Source organism: Ziziphus jujuba, chromosome 1, assembly GCF_031755915.1.
Source record: "Ziziphus jujuba cultivar Dongzao chromosome 1, ASM3175591v1".
Classification (NCBI taxonomy): Eukaryota; Viridiplantae; Streptophyta; class Magnoliopsida; order Rosales; family Rhamnaceae; genus Ziziphus; species Ziziphus jujuba.
The window spans coordinates 2,236,061-2,258,119 of record NC_083379.1 but is presented as its reverse complement, the minus strand read 5'-3'; the positions used below and the strand labels follow the sequence as shown (position 1 = coordinate 2,258,119).

The 22,059-nt window shown below is 29.9% G+C and overlaps 3 protein-coding genes and 1 long non-coding RNA gene across 7 annotated transcripts; 3 read left to right on the top strand and 1 right to left on the bottom strand.

Moving 5' to 3' along the window:
• Nucleotides 1-7,618: 7,618 nt before the first annotated feature.
• Nucleotides 7,619-10,783, top strand: LOC107430572 (sodium transporter HKT1). The gene is made up of 3 exons (XM_048462685.2): nt 7,619-8,788; nt 9,533-9,760; nt 10,546-10,783. Exons 1-3 carry the CDS (start codon nt 7,620-7,622, stop codon nt 10,742-10,744), a joined length of 1,596 nt encoding a protein of 531 aa, XP_048318642.2. The 5' UTR covers nt 7,619; the 3' UTR covers nt 10,745-10,783.
• A 2,369-nt stretch (nt 10,784-13,152) lies between these two features.
• On the top strand, nt 13,153-15,048 carry LOC107432273 (glutaredoxin-C4). Its single transcript, XM_016043417.4, has 4 exons — nt 13,153-13,476; nt 14,152-14,225; nt 14,575-14,673; nt 14,770-15,048. Exons 1-4 carry the CDS (start codon nt 13,307-13,309, stop codon nt 14,847-14,849), a joined length of 423 nt encoding a protein of 140 aa, XP_015898903.1. The 5' UTR covers nt 13,153-13,306; the 3' UTR covers nt 14,850-15,048.
• A 328-nt stretch (nt 15,049-15,376) lies between these two features.
• On the top strand, nt 15,377-20,566 carry LOC107430095 (uncharacterized). Of its 4 annotated transcripts, XM_025073997.3 has the most exons (5): nt 15,378-15,759; nt 15,886-16,119; nt 16,269-17,519; nt 19,495-19,591; nt 19,672-20,566. In XM_025073997.3, the coding sequence occupies exons 1-5, from the start codon at nt 15,488-15,490 to the stop codon at nt 20,110-20,112; spliced, it is 2,295 nt and encodes a 764-aa protein (XP_024929765.3). In that variant the 5' UTR covers nt 15,378-15,487; the 3' UTR covers nt 20,113-20,566. The 4 variants fall into 4 exon arrangements, with proteins under 4 accessions (XP_048320427.2, XP_024929765.3, XP_015896409.3 ...); XM_048464470.2 differs by having other exon boundaries at nt 15,377-15,759; nt 19,495-19,782; XM_016040923.4 differs by having other exon boundaries at nt 15,380-15,759; nt 19,512-20,566.
• On the bottom strand, nt 20,383-21,890 carry LOC112491779 (uncharacterized). The gene is made up of 2 exons (XR_003056125.3): nt 21,175-21,890; nt 20,383-20,727 (listed from the first exon to the last, which is right to left on the bottom strand). It is a non-coding gene; the product is annotated as an uncharacterized LOC112491779 (long non-coding RNA).
• Nucleotides 21,891-22,059: the final 169 nt, after the last annotated feature.

Here is a 22,059-nt window from a genome sequence, read left to right as displayed (position 1 = left end):
AATTTTTATATATTATATATACACACGCACAAATTACTCATATATACATGTCAAGACTTCCGAAGTCGTTCAGAGTTGATAAAATTTTGTTGATTGAATTTCAACATCAAACGAAAACAACAACAACAACAACAACAACAACAACAACCACCGAAGCTAATCATTGTAATAATAGTATTATTTTTTACAAGTACTATGTATAATCTAGAACAATAAAAAACTAATAAACAAATAAAATGAATATCATATAGAAACTTATAATAATTAATTATATAATAAAAGAGGAGGCTAACCAATTAGTCTCCGTACGTAATATCCTATGTTGTACAATGGCATCACCAAAACATGAATTATCAAGGAGCTCACATTATTTATGAACAATAATGCATATTTTAGGCTGCTATGATTGGTTGGTCTTCATGTGCTCTAGTTTCAGCAATAAACTAAACATATCATATGCTTTCTGAACTGAATTATTTCGACCAGCAGTCAGAAAAACAAATAACTCTTTTATTTTATAGTCATAATGGCAAAGCATGCTCTATGCAGTTGTAACGTGTATTCAATTTACATGACGCCCACTTGGTAAACAAATTGATATATCGTTTTTATATATATTCAGAGAACCATCTGAGAAGCAGGAATTTTGAAAAAGTCTATATAATTTTAAAATTTAATAAAAAAGACTGAATTATTGAATAAAATGACTATAAAACTTCAATGATTGATATAAAATAAGAGGATGGTGAACTCTAAAATAAAGAAGTCAAAATCAGTTATTACACTTCCTTTTGAATTCCTAAACTTATTAAAGATTTAAACCTTTTTTTTTTTTTTTTTTGTGTATTTGTACTAGGCTTTGAAGTGTAGAAAGACACCTAGACGCAAAGTGGCAGATATATTGGAGAAAGTATAATGTTCAAGCCTAAAATATTGGTACTTTGCAAAATAATAATAATAATAATATTACAAATTATATGGATGGTGTATTATGTATAAAATGTAAAATGGAGCTCTTAGGAAGATAAGCATAATGTAATAAAATAAAACTTCAAATTATTATGGGAAATATAAAATGAAAATAAAATTAAAAAATGAAGAAGGCAATCATGCCTGGCACCCTCTTGAGGCAAGTCATAAATCGAAAAAAATATGAATATATAATTGATGACATTATTATAAAAATGTTAAACTTTTTTATATTTTAATGACAATATTACTCAATAAAATACTTCTATTAGATGTTTGTTTTTTCATAGCTCTAAATAGCTAAAATGAGAAATCTCATTAATCAGGAAGAAATGAAAATATACATATTACAAGTTTGTGATTTATCGCTCAAGGAGAGAGCCTATTCTAGCTAGCCACTCTTTTCTAGTACTAAAATGATATTGTATATTCATCAAAGTCCATTGAGTTAGTTTTAATGAAAACTTTCTGCTTTATTTACTCAAAAAAAAAAAAAATTCTGCTTTATTTCTCAGCAAAAATAAATAAACAAAGAAACTCTGCTAAACTATTTAACCCCCAAAAAAAAAAAATTTTCTGCTTTATTTCTCAGCAAAAATAAATAAACGAAGAACTCTGCTAAACTTTTTAACATCCTCATTACAATTCCAATAAAGCAAAGAAAAATTCCACAAAGATAAAAAGCAACAATATATTTTCCTACCAATCTGATGAGTTAATTATACATAAAACATTTCCACGCTTTATTGCTAGCCTTAATTCTTGTACCTTTTTTAGGTGATCATTACACATATATATATATATATATATATATATATATATTATCTTAACATATAGTTAAAGGAAAAGATTTGTTGAACCATATAAACATAGAAATCAAAATTAAAGAAACTAAGAATTGTCAAATAATATGTATTTGAGATCATTTCATGTATAGATTCTGCAGAAAAATGGGTCATGCATAATTAAAAAATATTTTAAATTTTAATCCTGATTGAAACAAGCCATGCTAAAATGTTATATGGATTAAACTCTTGTTATTAATTTGGATATAATTTACAAAATAATACTTTCCGTATAATTAACAAACTGTTCTGCAATATTATTAAGAAATCAATAAATAAAACATTGAAAGTAAGATCCAATATTTTAATATAGAAACCGTGCCTATGAAGACATAACTAAAATCTATATTTTAAATTAAAATCAAACGCAAGCTAGCTATGTATTATCTAATTTCTATAGAATTTTGACATTGATGCTTTGGAAATATATGAGCATAAAATTAAGGGTTAACTCTACTGTAGTATTATGAACTTTTACGGATATGCAATTTGGACTTTGAATCTTAAAATTGTGCAATTTGAAATCTTAATTTTTAAATTTGATGCAAATTGATTCATTTATGATCAAGTTTCGATGGACCGTCTATATGCAACTCACGTAACCCCTTTTAATTGTATTTTGGTATCCCAATTTTCATATTTGTGTGATTTAAGATCTCAATTTCATAAAATGTGCTAATTAAGCCTTGGAATTTTTTTGAATTATGCAATTTAAACTTTCACCTTTTTCGGGTAATTAATATAATTTATAAATAAAATAGTATTTATTAAAAAATAAATAATAATCAAATAATGTATAAATATGTTAAAATTATATTTAAAAACATTTTAGCAAAAAAAAAATTATTCTGAAAATTTTTTAATTAGTGATTCAAATAAATATTTATTTGGTGAATAATTTAAATTACTATTTTTATTTTTATTTGAAATTTTATAACTATAATGAAATAACCATAAAAAATTAAATTTGCCTTTAACTGAATTAAACTAGTGACAGAATTAATTAATTAAAATTTGATTAAATTATTATTAATTAAATTTTATTTTGACATAATTAGTTATTAATAATAATACAAATTAAGTAAATCACAAGAAATATCCTAATTATTCTAGTAAACATTTTTTTTAAAAAAATTGTTGCTCTTTTTTAGGATATATAGGCACCAATTCACCCTAAATCATACACAGTTTGACACTTTATATCTTGATTTTTTTTTTTTCTAGCAATGTGTATCCTAAACTTTACTTTTCTTTGCACTTTGTACCTTAATTTTTTTTTTTTTGGCATTTAACAAATCTATCACATGCTTGGCACATGAGATAAAAAAATGAGGGTGCAAATTCAGTTTTGTATAATTTATAATGCAAAATATAAAAAAATTTAAATAAAAAATTAATGAAAAATCAATAAACTTTTTTTGACTAAATGAGAATTATTATCGCTTTATTAAAATTAGCAATGTTTCAAAGGAATGCAAACGTACTTTTTGAAAAAACAAATATATATATATATATATATATATATATATATATATATATATATAAAATAATATGTAAATATTATAGAAATTAAAAAAATAATTTATAAAAAAGAAGTAATCAAGTATTCATAAAGTCTAAAATAAAACTTTCAAATATTTTCTTAAAATATGTTATTTTATTTATCAATGTATTTTTTTATACTTATATTGATTATTTTTAAAAAATACTTTTAAGATTTTCTAATATGTATTTTTCTTTATGAGATTTTACTTTTCCCAAAAAAAATACTTTTTAATGCTAATTCAAATTTTCATTGATATTTATGTTTTCTTGGATTTTTATTTTACTTTTATAAAATTTAAATAATAATTGATACACATTATTAAAGATTCTAAATAATAATAAACAAAAAAAATTAAAAACCCTTAAAAAACGATAAGGTATTCATAAAATTTTAAAAAATGGAAAATTATTATCACAAAATATATTATTTTATTTATTACCTATATTATATATATATATATTTATTATTTAGGAAAAAGGATTTTCTAATATTTATTTTCTTATAAAATTTTTACTTTTCCAAAAAAAAATTTTAATGCATGTGCAATTATTTTTTATTTGTCTTTTTTTTTTAGGAATTATTTGTAAAGACTATTATTTTTATTTTTGAGAAATTACATTTTTAAATTTTTTTTAGTTCTTTTACAAGATTTTTCAAAAAGTAATATTATTATTTAATAATTATTTAATATTATTAAATAATTTTTTATATTTTAATTATTTTATATTTAAATTTTTTTGTATTTTATACCTTAAACTATAGAAAATTACACTGTACATCTTTATTTTTTCTCCATGTGATAAATTTGTTAAAAAGTTAATTAAAAAAAAAAAAGAGGTTGCATCGTTAAAAAAAAAATAAAAAATAAACAATGAAGTTCAACTTGCACAGAAAAAATAATTTAAAGTGTAAAATATGAAATCATGTATAATTTGAGATGTATAAATATTAATATCCCTTTCTTTTATTGTTGTTAACCACACATAAATAATTACCGACTGTACAGTCTTTGATTATATTCAAACTTAATTTTCCAATATTGAATTAACCCGATATAGCTATCTTCTTTATTAGCATGGTTCATGTATATAACCAAACTTTGATTTATTAATCTATTCCAAATTCAGAAACTCACTTATTACTAAGACGATAAAATATAGTCAGAGATACAGTTCATCAATAGAGTAATATTTTGATGATTAAGGAATTGACTATATAATTGAAAATCAATCCGCGTATAAACCGCGTGTGTGCTCCATTAAAATAACTCAAATCATTTTTTATGCGGACCCCCCCCCCCCCCCCCCCCCCCAAAAAAAAAAAAAGCCTTAATTATTTTAAATGGAACCAATCCCTCATCCATATGGCCGGCTCCATTTCTTGGTTGACTGTCGGCTTAGGATTCAATTTCGGTATTTTCCACATGTCATGTGGTGCCACATGCCAATGCAATGTAAACAACATCATCTTTTTTAATAATTATATTTAGTGAACCTTAATTTCATAACTCAAATGCCAGGAAAATGACCCACCCCAAATGTATGCCTATATGGTATATAGATTTGATCCAGTAAGAGCAATCTCTTCTTTTTTGTTTTTTAATCATAGAATTATCTCATAATTTACTATAGAAAACATACCAATATTAATTTTCATTTCAACATATAATAAGCTTATAGAAATTTTCAAGTCAAAGACCATTTTTATGGAAAATTGTAAAAAAATTTATTATTAGTTTTTTAAGCAATTTAAGATGTACATAAGATTTATTACAGTCTATATAAAATTAATTTGTTGTTGTACAACTTTAATATTTTACTAAACTTTAATATATTTTTAAATGCCAACCTTTCAAATAATGCAATGACTAATATAGAATAGAAGTTTTGATGGTAAAATCATAAGACATCTTAATAAAAAAATAATTTAACAAGATCATATATATATATATATATATATATATGTGTGTAAATTTGATATGCATGGTATCAGGATAAGCGTTAAAATTGGCAAATCTTCAACTATATTTTAATTGAACTTTTATCCATATTATTCGCAATGTTCTCCTATTATATATAATGTAAGAGAGAATTTTTAACAGAACAAATATGTATAGTTAGGCATAAATAAAATTCTTAAAAGAGGTCTAACACTAATTTTTTTTTTTGGTAGGTTTTTAAATCGTATTAAATATTAATATTTAAAATTATATTTATTAGTTCTGAAATTCCGATATAATTCATTTTTTTTAATAAAGTTTTAATATATTACGTAATTCATATTTAGATATTTTTTTAATTTTAAATTTTAATATTTAATATAATCCAATAATCATTAAAGATAAATTTTAATTTAATATAATAAAATAAATTTTATTCGAGACTAACTATATAATATATATTAACATGTCAACAAGGCAATTATATCATTTTGTCCTAATTTGTGGATGCTGATGTTTCAAAGTTAATTTAATTTGACAGCAAGGGGAAAAGCTGTAACTATTTGATTTGCTCTAAACTCTTCCACGGTTGGCCATTGACATATACCAACCTCTGATTAGAAGCTAATTGGAATTTCCCAGTTTGCTAGAACGTTGTTTTTTAACAAGTATAATGCTATTACAAAATTGTTTCATAAGACTTATTATTTATTTCCTTATCCTAAAAGCAATATGGTTGCTTCCTAATAATGACATTATATATATATATATATACACTAACGTTTTAAAATTAAATATTTATTTATGTACACTACAAAAGTTTTTTTAAACGTATTTTAAAGTACTCAAACAGGTCTTTAAAAGTAATATTTGCTGCGATTATATACTATGTTTTGAATAGCGACTTCTTATGTGGTATTACATATTATATGAATTTGGTGCATACATGAGTTTAACTTTTTGGGGACAGAGTGCATGCATGAGTTCTTGATTACTTTTCTTCAACCATTAAATCACGTTTAGTTCATCGAAGCGTTCAAAATTAGGGTATTGGTGTCATAAACTTGAACGAGATCATCAATTGCTTAGGGTTCCAAAGGTTCCAAAGGAGTAGGCTCCAAGTTTTTATTTGTTTCTACAGGTCAATAAAAAGTTACTTTCATTTTTTTCAGGACAATTTAAGTCTTTTAGGTATTCTGGATGTAATTCAATTTTAATATTGTTTGACAAATATTAATAAACGCATTTAATTCTAATATTATTTCTATAGTTCGCACAATCCATAAGTGGAGACTCCAAAATTGATATTTCCAATTATTAGTAATATCAAAGTCACCAACAGATATGTTTGCTTAATTCCTTCCATTAAATTACATATTTTGCACGTTACCTACTTGACACTGTTTATTTTTGTATTTGTTCTACTTACTTTCATAGATGGACCTCATTTACCTTCCAAGTTCCAACAACCAAAATATTGCCCATCTTAGCCAATTAATATATATATATATATTTACATATAAATATATAGATTTGCGTTATTGTGCTAATGTCCGTACATTTTTATCATGTAAATTTCAGTATTGACTATAATTTTTAAAAAAACAATTATCAATACTATCATACAGAAACGAGAACTGACAATTTTTTTTTCAAAAACCATCATCTTTGAAACGGTCCGTATCATAGTGTGAACTGTTCACACTGTAAATTTTCACTACATACATATATATATATATTGTACCTCCCATCAGTTAATATATAATTTTAGTAAACATATTTGATAACAAGTTACTCTTTAATTTATATTATAGGACATCTAATAATTTTTTTTTTTTTTTAGGTTCCATATGCTTTGGTTTGAAGTTACACAAGATTATAGATTATAGGTAGCTCAGTTTAAATTACAGCATGATTGATAAGTAATTGGAAGTTACACAAATAACATGCCTCATATTTTTACAAGTAGCTGTGTCTAATTGGTTCATTAATCTTCGATATTGGGATTCATAATATAATGCCCTCTGAAACCAGCCGACCATCCAAAAGAAACGGCAGGAATATATTTCACGATACTAATTCTTAGGCATACGGATATGCAATAATGCTGAAGCATCACCACATAGCATTTGTACGAAAAAGACCCTGATCATAATACATTAAATGCTTGCTCAAACGTCTTCTTTAAATACCCCTCCCAACCTCTCACACCCAAAAACCAATTACAACTAAATTGCATATGAGAGAATTTTCATTCCATATAGAAAGTTAAAAAAAAAAAAAAAAAATTATGAACAACTTTGCTTGTTTTTCCAAAACAATGCAATATCTATGTACTACTTGTTCGTTGATTCTTAAGCTAAGTAATAGCCTCAGCAAATCGATACGTTTCCTAGTGTTATGTTGTTTCCATTTCCTCTACCTCAGAGTCAACCCATTTATCATTCAACTCTTTTATTTTCTCTCACTCTCCTCTCTTGGTTTCCTTCTTCTCATTGCTTTCAATCCCAGAACAGATTCGTTTAGGCCTAGGAACTTCGATTTTTTCTTCACCTCTGTGTCAGCTGCAACGGTCTCGAGTATGTCCACCGTCGAGATGGAGGTTTTCTCCAATACCCAACTCATCATCCTAACCATTTTGATCTTCATAGGTGGGGAGGTTTTCACTTCCATGGTTGGTCTTTTCCTCAGGCAGTTCAAACTCAAGCAAACTGGGGATAAAGTTGTTTCTGTACCCAATCTCATCGAACAAATCGAGATGGGTCTGCAGGTTCGAGATCCCAAGTCTAAAAACCTGAATTTGGAAACCAAGGTTCCTGATCATTGCCCAATTGAAACAATATTAGATAGCAAGTTGTTGATGTACCATTCAATAAAGTATTTGGGTTTTGTGGTTTTGGGTTATTTTCTAGTGGTTCAAGTTCTTGGGGTGGCAATGGTTTCCATATATCTAGCCCTAGCTTCAAACGCAAGAAACATCCTGAAAAACAAGGGATTGAAGATGATGACCTTCTCGATATTCACCACAGTTTCGACCTTCGCGAGTTGTGGTTTTGTCCCAACAAATGAAAACATGATGGTTTTCAGCAAGAACTCAGGCCTTCTCTTAATCCTCATTCCTCAAGTCCTTATGGGGAACACATTATTTCCCTCATGCTTAAGATTTTTGATATGGGTTTTGGGGAAACTTAATATTAAGAAAGAAGAATCCAAATTCCTGCTGGAGAATTCAGCGGGGATTGGATATTTGCACTTGCTTTCTAGCCTGCATTCTTCACTTTTGGTAGGTAGTGTGTTTGGGTTCATCTTCATACAGTTTGTATTGTTTTGCTTCATTGAGTGGAATTCAGAATCTTTAAGTAGACTGAGTTCTCATGAGAAACTCATTGGCTCTTTGTTCCAAACTGTGAATACAAGACATACCGGTGAAACTATTGTGGACCTCTCAATAATTTCTCCGGCCATCTTGGTGCTGTTCATCGTCATGATGTGAGTGGGGTCTCTCTTTCTATAATTCATATCTCTCTCTCTCTCTCTCTCTCTCTATATATATATATATATATATAGATATCATGAATTCATAATAGCCTAATGTGATCATAATTGTATATATATTTATACATGTTTAATTTAATTTGTACTAGGTGCATCGATCCTTTCTTTTAAAGGGTCCTAATTATTCCGTACCTTTTCCCTAGAAACACCCTACTAAAGATGGCTTTTTTCGTCCTATGTTTGTTTGATTTAATAGTCATAATTATTTATTAGACTGCATTAACTATTTATTAGGGAGGAACTTACAAATTGAATGGCTACAACATCCACATGGGTGCTGTAATGATTATCTCAGCTTGTATTGGAAAATATTGAAGGGTTATCCGTATCATCTTGAATATTTTAAAATTAAATAAATGGTAACTTTTTTGTTATATTAACTAGATCTTCCAAAATAAATTGAGAGATAATTTTCAAATATTTTATTGGTATGATATATTGCACATAGTCTTTGATTCATTTTCAAAATATTTTAATAAAAAAACCCTTGGACAACAGTACCATACCCACCATGGTCCATTAAAATATTTCCGTATATTTTATATATATACATATATATATATATATATAGAGAGAGAGAGAGAGAGAGAAATCAATTAAGTTGTTTTTTTTTTTTCTTTTTTTTTCGTAAAGTAATCATATAAGTTTGAATATGTTCATATGTGCTTGTTTTCATAGGTACCTTCCTCCTTACACTTCTTTCCTCCCAATCAAAGAAAATGAGAAGAATCCAGAGAAGAGTGAAAGGAGAAAGAAGACAAGGGGAAAGATTATGGAGAATCTCATATTCTCACAGCTATCTTATTTAGTCATCTTCATCATTCTTGTGTGCATAACTGAGCGAAAAAAGTTGAAACAAGATCCTCTCAATTTCAATGCTCTAAACATTGCTCTTGAAGTTATTAGGTAACTAAAACGTCTCAGATTCTTATTTTGTTGGAATATGTTTTGATAAATATGGAAACAATTACGCATATAACTAGACCTCACTATATATATAGATATTAGTGTTATGTTCTAACGTGAACGTTACTAACATAAAATAAAAACATGTTAACATGGTAAATGGGAAAGTTTGAAATTCATATATAGAATCATTTTGATAACCTGTATGTATAGAATTAAGATTATAATACATTTCGGGAAGTTGAGGCTTGAGTGACGCTCAACTAGTCCCATCAATAGCACATGACTCATGGTGAAAATTCATGAAAGAAATAGATAATAATTCTTTTGCTAATGATTTCTATTTGTTTATATTTTCTGCCTTGTTGCATGCCCACCCACCATCCTTAACACGAATTAGTCAACCAAAACCCTTACGTCAAAAGTCAATATCTGAATATTTAAGTTTCAACCCAAAACGAAGCAAGATTTTAATTAAAATTACAAAATAAAATTTCGGAGGCCATGAATAACCTAGGAGGAGCATGATATATAATATAATTTTAGATTTATAAATTATTATTTCCTACAATCTTTTGTAAATTTATTTTATAATTTATATGCCATCTCAATTGGGCTAATTGGGCCTGTTACTTCATGCAATAAACATTGGACCAAAAACTTGATTTTACAGGAAGCGATTGAATTGTGTTTGGATTTGTTATTATTTTGTTGTTCCTTTTTTCCTATATACATTATGCTTTTGGGTGTCATACTAACACAAATAAAATGAAATTGTGATGCAGTGCATATGGAAATGTAGGATTTACGACAGGATACAGCTGCAAACGACAATTGAATCCTAATATTGACTGCAAAGATAAATGGTTTGGATTTTCGGGAAAATGGAGTGATGAAGGAAAGATGATCCTCATAGTGGTTATGTTTTTTGGACGATTAAAGAAATTCAATATGAATGGAGGCAGAGCATGGATACTATTGTAAATTTATACCCCGTTAATCATATTTCTGTCTATATATATATATATATATATATATACTATCCATGTCCTCCAACATTTTGTTTAATATATGATTTAGGGAGGAAAATGTAAAATACATCTTTATCCACAGTCTATATGGACTACAATTTCAAACAAGGAATGGAATATTATTGGGTAACGATGCAAATTCGAATTTACCATCCTAATATATATATATATATATATATATATATAAATAAAACAAAAGAAAAAGAAACTAAATTTCTATGAATCAAAATTCATATATAGGATCATTTTGATAACCCTGCATAGATAAAATTAAGATAATGCATTTCAAAATTTTAAAAAGGAAAGTTAAGGCTTGAGTGACATTCAACTAATCCCATCCTATATCCATAAAACACAAATAAAAAATAATTATTAATCCTAGCTCATTGCACTTCGCTGAATTTTATGAAAGAAATGATTAAATAAATAAATAAATAAAAAAGCAAACACGTAAGATAATAATTCTCTTGCTAATGATCTGTGGTTGTTTATAATTTCTGCCATGTTATATGTCGACTACCCTTATCCAAATTAATGAAGCAAAACCTTATACGTCGACTACCCTTATCCAAATTAATGAAGCAAAACCCTTACCTCATATTTGAGTTTCATCTAGAGCCACCCTGGCCTATATATGTTTTCTACAAACTATCCACAACATTTTTTTCCATTATATTATTGGAGCCAATTATTGGAGTTGGCTCCTACATATTTTTAATAAATTTGATAATCATTTATCTTTTTTTAAATAAAAGGTTTTAACCAACGTCTTGAAGCCAAGCCAGATTTTAAAATAAAAATAAAATTTCTAAAACCATGAATAAGGACCATAATATACAATAAAATTATAGATCTATTAATTTATTTATAAAAATCTTATATAAATTTATTTTATAATAATAATTTCTATACCAGCCCAATAGGGCAGACTAGGCTTGTGAGCTTCATGAACAAACATTGGCCCAATGATTTGATTTTTACAAAGTGCAGATAAATAACGATGGAAACGTGTTTGGATCGAGGTGTTTTTTTTGTTTGTTTGTTTTTTTTTTTTTTAATGTTATTTTTATATATAGTTATTATTATTATTATTTGTTATACATTGTCCTTTGAATGGCATGTTAATACAAATATTTGAACAAATTTTGTGGTCCATTGCATATGGAAATCTAGTTTTACAACAGGATATAGTTGCAAACATAATTGAATCCTAAAAATGATTGCAAAGATAAATGGTTTGGAATTTCACGAAGATAAAGCAATGAATGAAAGATAATCATAAACAAATTCAATATGAATGGAGAGAGAACATGGATACTAATGTAAAATCATATTTTGATAATCATATTTAAATTCCTTATATATATATATATATATATATATATATCAATGTCCACCAACAATTTTTTTTTTTTTAACACATGATTTAAGAGGAAATTATAAAATAGATTTCCTTTATACACAGTCTATATGTACGGCAATTTCCAAAAAGGCATGAAACATATAATTGCAATAAAATTAAGAAAAATGTTATTTCTCTCGAGTATTAACACGACAATTTAATTGAAAAGTGATCATTTATTTTCCCATATAAATTTACAGTTTTGAAAAATAAAAAAATATTTAAACTAAACCTGTCATATCAACCTAGATCCACCACTAGCCATCACTAATGATGATTAAAAAAAGGATTTGTTATTCTAAAACTAATTGCCAAAATTTTATGAAGACAAAAAAGATTTATTTTTGCTGTATATGTTCCCTTTTATTTACTAAAATAAATAAAAACCCTTTAATAAAGTACTACTATTAATTGGCATTTACACAGTTCAAGAAAATTAATATTTCTATACCATTCATTTTTATTATAAACAAAAATTAGTTAGTTATCTAGAAATTATTAATTATATTATTTAATAATAATTATTCTTAATATTTATAATTATAAACAAATAAAAATCACAATCTAAATAATATTTTAGGTAAATCAAATAAATGCTCTCTAAACTATATTTTCATTTTCAAATCCGTCTTCAAACAATTTTTCTTTTAGCATTTTAGTTCCAAAATTCTTAGTTTTTTAATATTATTTTATTCAAAATCTATTGTTAGATGCACATGTAAACATTATATTAAGGATTCACGTGTAATATAGAATATTGTTTAAAAATTAATATATAGCGTTTCATATAATTTAAAAAATTAAATATATAATTAATTAATTATTATATTTATAACTTTTAAATTATGTTAAAAATTATAAATTGATCTCAAATTATATTTTATATTACAAACTAATTAAAAAAAAATAATATGATTTTAGATAAAGAGACTAACAAGTATAATGTTTTGATAAATCCATAAACTAAAATGCCAAAAAAAGAAAATCTTTAGGACCGATTTGTAAACGAGAGCATAGATTGAGACCATTCATCCAATCTACCCTAATATTTTCCTCAAAACCACACTATCGTTTCGATTGCGAAGGCAGAGGCAGAGCTTAGATTGATTTGCCATGGCGACAGGATGGAGGATCGTATCGGCGATTGCTGTAGTAGCAATGGCGGCGTCTATACATTTGGCACTACCATCAGCATCAGCATCTTCGACAGCTCCTGAGGCCGCCTTCATCAAGAAAACCATCTCTTCCCACAAGATCGTCATTTTCTCCAAGTCTTATTGCCCGTACTCTCTCTCTCTCTCTCTCTCTCAACTTTTCTTTCATTATTCTCTGCTAACTTCTGTGATTTCTCTGAGTAATACTCGTAATCTGAAAAAAAAAAAAAAAAAAAAATGAAGATCCGTTTTGCGTATTTGGGCCTTTAGAAAAAAATTGCCCTTTTACAGTTCGGTTGATCTTTGGTGGATTTCCATTTTCTTTTTCTTGGTAGATGGAAAAAATGTGCATGCGGTCAGTACTTAATTGCTAAATTTTTTTAATTTCCTTTTCGCTTTTTTATTTTCAGAATCTAAGTTAGTCACCTAAACTATGATCTGTAATGTGGGTTTGTTTTAAAAAAAAAAGTAGAAATTTTTTTTGAAAATAAAGCCAGGTGAAGTTAGTGCTAGTTTGCTGATCACTCCATTTCAGCCAAAAAAAAAAAAAAATAAATAAATAAAAAAATAAAAATCTTCAAGATATGTTTTATTTCATCCTAATTGATAATTAGGTTGTTATTTGTTAGTGATAGAAGTCACATAAAAAGTAATTTTGTTTTTGTATTTGTAAGTGAAATTTATGATGCTATATTATTACCTATCTTTATGAGTGACTCAATGTACGTATAACTACATATGCGATTCAAAATTTTGAGGTTTCAATCAAATTCGCTGTTTCTATCTCTTTTGGATGATCTGCAGATATTGTAGAAGGGCAAAAGCTGTTTTCAAAGAGTTGAAACAAGTACCACATGTTATTGAGCTTGATGAGAGAGGTATACTCTTTTACAACTGAATTTTCCTCTCCAAGTAAACTTCTTTGTGCAAAACCATAAGCTATTTGAATATTCAATAATTTGGGGAAATCTTGTTTCTGAGTTCTTTGTGAACTGCATATAATGCTATGAAACAGATATTAAATCGCATGATTTCAAATTAACTTGGTAGTTTTTGTTCTTTGGATCTTTGCTTGCTTCCTGTAGTAGCATATCCTTTCCAAAAGAGTGCTTTCTGAATGGCTTCTGCAACTCTGTTTGAAACTTGAAAGTATATGATTATTGCATGAACTTTGAGTGAATATACCTTGGATTTATTGATTGAAGTTGCGGTTTTTGTATCTGTTAGATGATGGGAGTGATATTCAAGATGCCATGGCGGAGATTATTGGAAGGCGTACTGTGCCCCAAGTTTTCATAAATGGAAAGCACATTGGAGGTTCTGATGGTAATTTTGAATTCCTGTAAACTTTAACTTCTACTCTTTGTTCCATTGAAATTGATAAAGTAGACCTAAAACCGACATATCATATGGTGAACTCAGATACCGTTGAAGCATATGAAAGTGGAGAACTGGCTAAGCTTCTGGGCATTGCAGCAGAGGACAGGAATGATGATCTCTGAAATGGCTAACTACTGAGATAAGAAGTGGGCAGCTCGTGACACAGCATGACCGGCCTTTGTGGCATTAGGCCAGAAAGCGAAAATGGGGCCTTTTAATTATGTAGTATTTTGTTTGTAAAAAATCATAATGTACTATTTTTATAAGAACAATTTTAAATAACTTACTTTTTTTTAATACACGCATTATGTTTTAATTTAATTTTCATGCTTTGCTTTGAATATCTTCAGAATGTTTGGTTTGTTAAAAGCTCTTCTTTGCTTTATTACACACTTCAAAAATTTGGAAATTAAAATTTTTTTATTTTTTTATGAAGAGATGCCAATGATTTTTTTCTTTTATGAAATTTATATTTTTATATGAAAAAAAAAAAGTGCTTAAATTGAAGATCTATTTGAATGTTAATTGGACAATCTGGTTAGACAATAATAAAAAGGAAATATGAAGGACTAAATTATAATTTAGAGAGAAAATTAAGTCTAAAGAAGAAAAATTTAGAGAACAAATTAGAAACATGTGAAAGTTACTCTGCAATCTAAGAATATAAATATGCTATTTAAACCGAAAGCAGAGAGACGGCAGCATACAGAGCGGGTGTGGGCTGGAAAAGCATAGGCGAATTGGACAGAGCAGGGAAGAAATGGAGAAGCCAAAAAGACAAAGCAAAAAGAGAAGAAAAACCAGAGCTTTCCATACTCATAATAACAATGGATTCCCAAATCTAACCGACTCAGATTTCGACTCCAACACCGATTTTGCTCTTCTGCTAGCAGCTCTCTGTAATCTTCACAAACACTCTCATTCCCTCTCCTTATTAATCAGAAAATGCTTGACCAAATTCCATGCCTCTCTCCATCACATCCTACCAAACAGTCCAATTCTCTCTCTGCTACCCATCCTTGTAAGCTCCAAGTAATTTCCTTCTCTCTCTCTCTCTTTCTCTCTCTCTCTCTCTCTCTCTCTCTGTGGCTTCCCTGACTGCAAAGCATTGTGCTTTGTTGGCGAATTTGAATTTTTTTGTTTGGTTGCGAATTGCAGGAGTGCCGGAATCGCATATCTCGGTGCGGAGATTGTTGGGGCGGCCTCGCTGCTGTCGCTGGAGATGAACCAGCGGATTGCTATGGACGGTGAGACGGTAAAGGCTTTGGTCTCTGCGTTGGTGCACCCTAAGAGGAGAGTAATTCTGGCTGCTTGTAACGCTGTTTTGGATTTGTGCACCACTTCCATTGGACGTCATTGCCTGCTTGATTTCTCTGCCCTTGAGGCTCTTATGTGAGTATTTTCAAACTTGTAACTTTAAATGTTAGTGGATAATCTTTGGCTATTATTTAATTTATTTATTTGCTTGAATCAACTATTTGATAGTAATGTGGTATTTTGGGATTGTATAATGGTGGACGAATTAACTTAAGCTGCTTTAGATTTCGGTTCCTTCAGGTTCATATGTCTCCAAATTCGGTTTCTCTATGCTCTGTGGACAGCAGAAGAATGACCTGTACTATTATAGGGTTTAAGGGAGATGAACATCCAGTATTACTTCTAAATGCTGCGATTAATCTGATTAACACCTGCAACATTGAACAATTGGAAAAGATCCCAAGAAACCTCTCCGTAGCTTTATTGGCCTTTTCAAAGAAGCTGTGGGCACAAGTTCATAGTCAAATGTTACTCAACAACTGTATGAAATTCAACCAAGAGACGGACTTCTATGCTAGCAACATTAAAATTAACAATCTGGCAGAAAGCATCTTTAGGCTTTCCATTTGTGCTGATCAACTTTCCATTGCTTTGCCATTTGAGGCAATTGAGATGAGAATTTTTGGTTCTAAAGAGGCTGGTTTTGAAGATTTCATGTTAAATCATTGGGAAGCTTCTCCCTTTATCATGGAAAGGCTTTTAGGGGATTCAAATGACAAGTATGATATATTCGGCCCATTTATACAATCTTTAAACTCAAAAGAATCATTTCCTTTTTTCCTTTCTTCTATGCTTCAAAGTATGGTTTCTTGCCTTCCTATTGCTTCAGATGAATTAGACATCCTAAGTTTCTTGAAGGAGGTACAGCATAAATTGGGTTGTCCTATTATCTACCAGCAGGATGTGCGGGTTTTAAGAATGAAAATGCCTTTGGAAAGAGAGGAGCATTTCTTTCAGTTCGCATCTAAATCTTGCTGCTTGAATGATTCTCAAACTTTTAAGTTGGATGATGTTTTGAAATGTGGAGAAGCATACCAAGCTGGTTATACAATTGCTTTACGTGGCATGGAGTTCCGTTTTGAGAGCATCGCAGCTATTGCAGATGGATTGGCATCTCTGTTTGGTCAACCATCGGTTGGTGTCAATATGTACTTGACACCACCAAATTCTCAGGGCTTGGCTCGTCACTATGATGACCATTGTGTGTTTGTATGCCAACTTCTTGGAACTAAGAAATGGAAAGTTTTCTCTAAATCAAACTCACAGTTACCTCGCTTGTATGATCCCATTGATAGTCTACATTGTCCCGAAGCTGAGAATTCCACTGCTGCATGCACACTTTTCTCCTTGGGGGAAGGTGATGTTTTGTATATTCCAAGAGGTTTTCCTCATGAGGCATGTACAAATAGTGGTGATGGGTATTCTGGATTTTCCTTACACCTTACATTTGGTATTGAGGTTGAGCCTCCATTTGAGTAAGTAAAGCTAGATTTACGGTTTTCTTTTTCCTTTTCTCCCAGTAAATATGTGTAAAGCATTTTTTTTCCCCGGTTCTAACATTCATTAAATGTTGAGCATTCTTTTACAGTTCTTTATTCTTTTAGAATTTCTTTAAGATTGAATGGATGACCTTATTTGTGGAAGTTGATAGATGAATCTTTACATATTTCCATTCCATGTACTATGTTTATATCTAAGGATACCCCAGTGACACATGATAGATACATTCTTTCAGATATGTTATGATTATTGCATCCTGGTTGCATGGTCTGATATATTGGACGCATACATTATCCAATAAATTAACACAATTTAATAGTTTCAAAGTAAAATTTAATCTGCAGTGTTAGTTCTGTGGTAATGATATAATAGATGCAGATAATTTTTTTCCTCTCTAGAGTTTTTTAAATTGAGTGCAAATCTTTGGGAATCTGTTCTGTTAATTGTATTTCAAGCTGAGCGTGTAATCTGGGAGTTAAGAATGGTATGGAAGTAGTTATTTAATATTTACTTTTTCTTCCTGGTTCAATATTTCAAATATATTCAGCATTATGAGATCATTAGACAGGATAGATGATCGGTGGATAACAGAGATATGATGTACTGGTAATTCTAATGTGATGTCAGCCCATATTATCATTAGGTTATGAGCATTGACTGAGTGAGTAAATGGTCGATATAAGGACTATGAGTGTGATTAGTCAACACATATACACCACCAGTGCTTTCTACAGTCCTTTATTCCTTCAATCCAGAGGTGGTCATATGATGCGTCGTTTATGCATGCCACTCAAATAATAATATAACACATGTATATGCTGTGTTACCTGTGTATGTAGCCATGGCATTGAGTACGAAATTTGTGTAAGATTTAGGTGTAGGTACAGGAATGACCTTTAAAAATGATGAGTCTGCGACCATTAATCCTTATTCATTGGAATTACAGCCTATAAAAATTGTAATTTTAGTAGTGAACTTGTGTGGCTATTAGATGTTGCCAGTTATGCCTTTAATTATTAAGTTCTAATATACTTTTAACTTATTCTATGATGATTTTGCTTTTGACATTATTGCTCTCTTTGTAAATGATTATAATAGTACGTCATTGCTTTCTTTCTGTGTATATATATATATATATGTATGTGTGTGTGTGTGTGTGTGTGTGTGTGTGTGCACTCTCACATGTGTGTGATTCTGGCTTTTTATATATATTTTTTCTACTTTTATATATGAATTGAATCCTTTCTGTTTCAAACAATAGCTTCATTATTCACTTTCCAAGGAGGGCTTCCGAAAAGGCTACTTTTGTTAAGATAGTATTTGATACACATCGGCTCCATCTTATGCTTTTTCTCGCATCTTTCTGATTCTAGGTGAAGCATGATATATGTCATAAAGATGAAAAATCTTTGCATTTAATGGAATGGCATATGTTTAAAGATGAAACACAGCAAAGCATGTGAGGTGATCAAAATTCTTCACCTAACAAGATGATATAAATGTGTGTTTATGAGGCAAAAGGACGACTATTAGACATTATGTCCCTGGAAAAGCTGACGCATTGACCTGTCCTTATTTGGTGTAATTATGAAGCGGATGTCAATCATTATCTTATCAATAAATATGTGTGGTAATCTATATTACACACTAGCACACTTAATATGATATGCAAACAAACAAAAAGTTACATCCACTCTATGAAGTTCATTTGACTAGCTGACAGTTTAAACTAGTACTGTAATATGTTAGTCCTTGGACGGTTAAAATTTGTGCCTTGGAAAGTTTTATGAATTGAATGTAAATTATGTTTCTTAAAAATCAGATTAGTTTTAAATGATATGATAAAATTTGTGAAATGAAATGTTATTTTTTTGATGAGCTTAGTATCTCATAGTGCTGATCTATTTTTCTTCTCCTAATATTCTCTTGTGACCCATTTTTATTTTTTAGCTTTCTCTTTTATACAGGTGGGAGGGATTTGTTCACGTTGCACTCAATTATTGGCACAAGAACCAAAAGCCTCATTATGCGTCTGACTCGTCATCTGGTATTCTTTATGATATATCTGTTGATCTTTTACATGTTACTATTGGGCTGATTGCTGATTCTGATCATACCTTCCGGAAGGCTTGTTTGGCTGGTGCAGTTTCATGGCACTCATATTCCAATAATAGGCTTGAGATACAGAAAACCATATTCTGTGATTTACTTCGTAAAATTAATACTGAACCAAGGTTTTCGGAAGTGGTCAAGAGTGTAGAAGTTGCAATACAGAAAAATGAAGATCCCTTTCAGAGGATCAAATGGCTACAGTTTTTAAATCAGAAAGCGGAAACTGTTGAGAGACAAGATTGGAATATGCCTTTTATGGGACCTGAATACTTTTCCACTTTATGTGGTCAAGATAGAGACAAGGGAGAAGCTGCATTCAGCTTGGTAAAGTCTCGGTTCTGTTGTGAGGTGAAATTTGACGATGTAATTGGGAGCTATAGAATGCTGCTTGAGAGGTATAAAAGGGTCAGAAAGCAATATACGAACGGAATGATTTCTCTGCATTATGGATCTTGATCTCTCCTGAATATATCAGTAATTTTTCAGTATTACTCAATTCTCACTGGGTGAGTCTCTGACAGCCAGGATCAATGAGCTTATATGTAGCATCATGACATCTGCCAACATTATATGTGAGCGATGTAGCCAACCTTGAAAGGCAGCCTTGTTTTCTAAGTTATTGTCAATAGGCTCACGCACAACTAGCTCACAGGTACATGTTACATTTTGATGACTTGGGTTGTATTCCAGTTACTGGAGAAGTAAGACTTATGTGCAATAGTCTGGTAGGAGAATAGTAAGTAAGAATAGACATAGGACACTTCAAAGATGATTTGAACATCTTTTGTTTTTTTTTCAAATATATGACTCAATCATTACATATATGAAACTATTAATGATAAATATAGTACGTCTGCATAGTCTTTCGATTATGAAGGCGAGAGAACTTCCATCAGGAAGGTTTATTGTATTCTATGGTTTGGGATGCTTCGGTGTTGGAGTTGGATGAGTAGTCACTCCATGGTAATCCATGTTATAAACAAGCTCATCTAATTTTTTGTCACTTTTTTCATATTTGGATGGCATGAAACTTTCTTGGACTCTTCTTGATTTAGATTTTTCTTCACCAACCTGCATTTACACAGATCCATTTATGGTTTTACTTCAAACCATGTACAGAATGATGACATATAGTCATGAGAATTTGAACACTCGCTTATTTGCAGCAAAAATGAAGTCGTTGCTATGGGAGGGACGCAAATCTTCTCAAGAAATTGACGATTAGGTTCTTAGTGTGAAAATCAAAATTATCTCAATTGAAATGATTCTTTTTTTTTTTTTTTCCCGCTAGAATTGAAATGATTTTGATGAACAGCAAGTCATGATTTGTTTTTTCAATCTAATTTTACAAAAAGATCATGAAAACAAGATGGTTAAGACTCAAGATCCAAGTACATGATCTTGGTTGAGCAGAAAAATGGTTACATCAAAAACAGTACCAGGAATCATTCATCTACACTGAGAGGAGAAAACGAAGAGAAAGTTCAAATGCTAGAAACAGAAGAATATTCACCATACCTGGGTTGCCTGGTATTCGTGCTTGTGATTAATCGATGGCAGGCTTAACTTTCTCGGGGACTGTCTTCTTCTGGGAAAAACTAAAGATGAAGAATTGATGTTTTGGGAAAAAAGATAGGCAGCAGTTAGGAGACAAAATAAAATTATATGCAGAGATTTCATTATTTATTCAGCTTGATAGAAGACGTCTCTATGCTTTGGGAGGTAAAGGATGGAACTCCTGGTATATCAATATATATATATATATATATATATATATAGAGAGAGAGAGAGAGAGAGAAGAAATGCAATGCAGACACACAGAGAGAGAGAGAGAGAGAGAGAGAGAGAGGGAGCAGAGAATTATTGAGCAAGGGACTGGTTAAACATGTCCCAACCCAATGCTTGTGAACCTGCTGATTATGGAAAGGGCAGAGAGCAAAGACCAAGAGGAAGCCAGAAGACAGGTTTGTCTCCCCATGCCCCTCTGCAGAAATCAACCTCTCTTTGGCTTCTCAGCTGGTAAAAGTATGAAAGACTTCACGTGTGTGTTTCATATCAAACAAAACCACTCACAATTTAATCATTAATCCATGTTTTTGTCCTCGCCAATAAGGACTACAGTAAAGGTGCTTCTCTCTCTCTCTCTCTCTCTCTCTCTCTCTCTCTCTCTCGCTAGATTCTACTTTTGCATCTTTTTGATGCACTTCTTCATGGTTTTTAGTATTAACCCAGTTGTTTGCCTTGGCCTTTGGAGTCCATGCATTTTAAACTTAAATAGAAAACAAGGATGTCGGTTAAACCTTAATAATTATAAATTCAGGAAGCTAGTGAAATAAATTAAAGTAAGAGGATATGACAGTATTTTGCTCAAAACATAAGGATCACAAGTGTAATTATATCTGA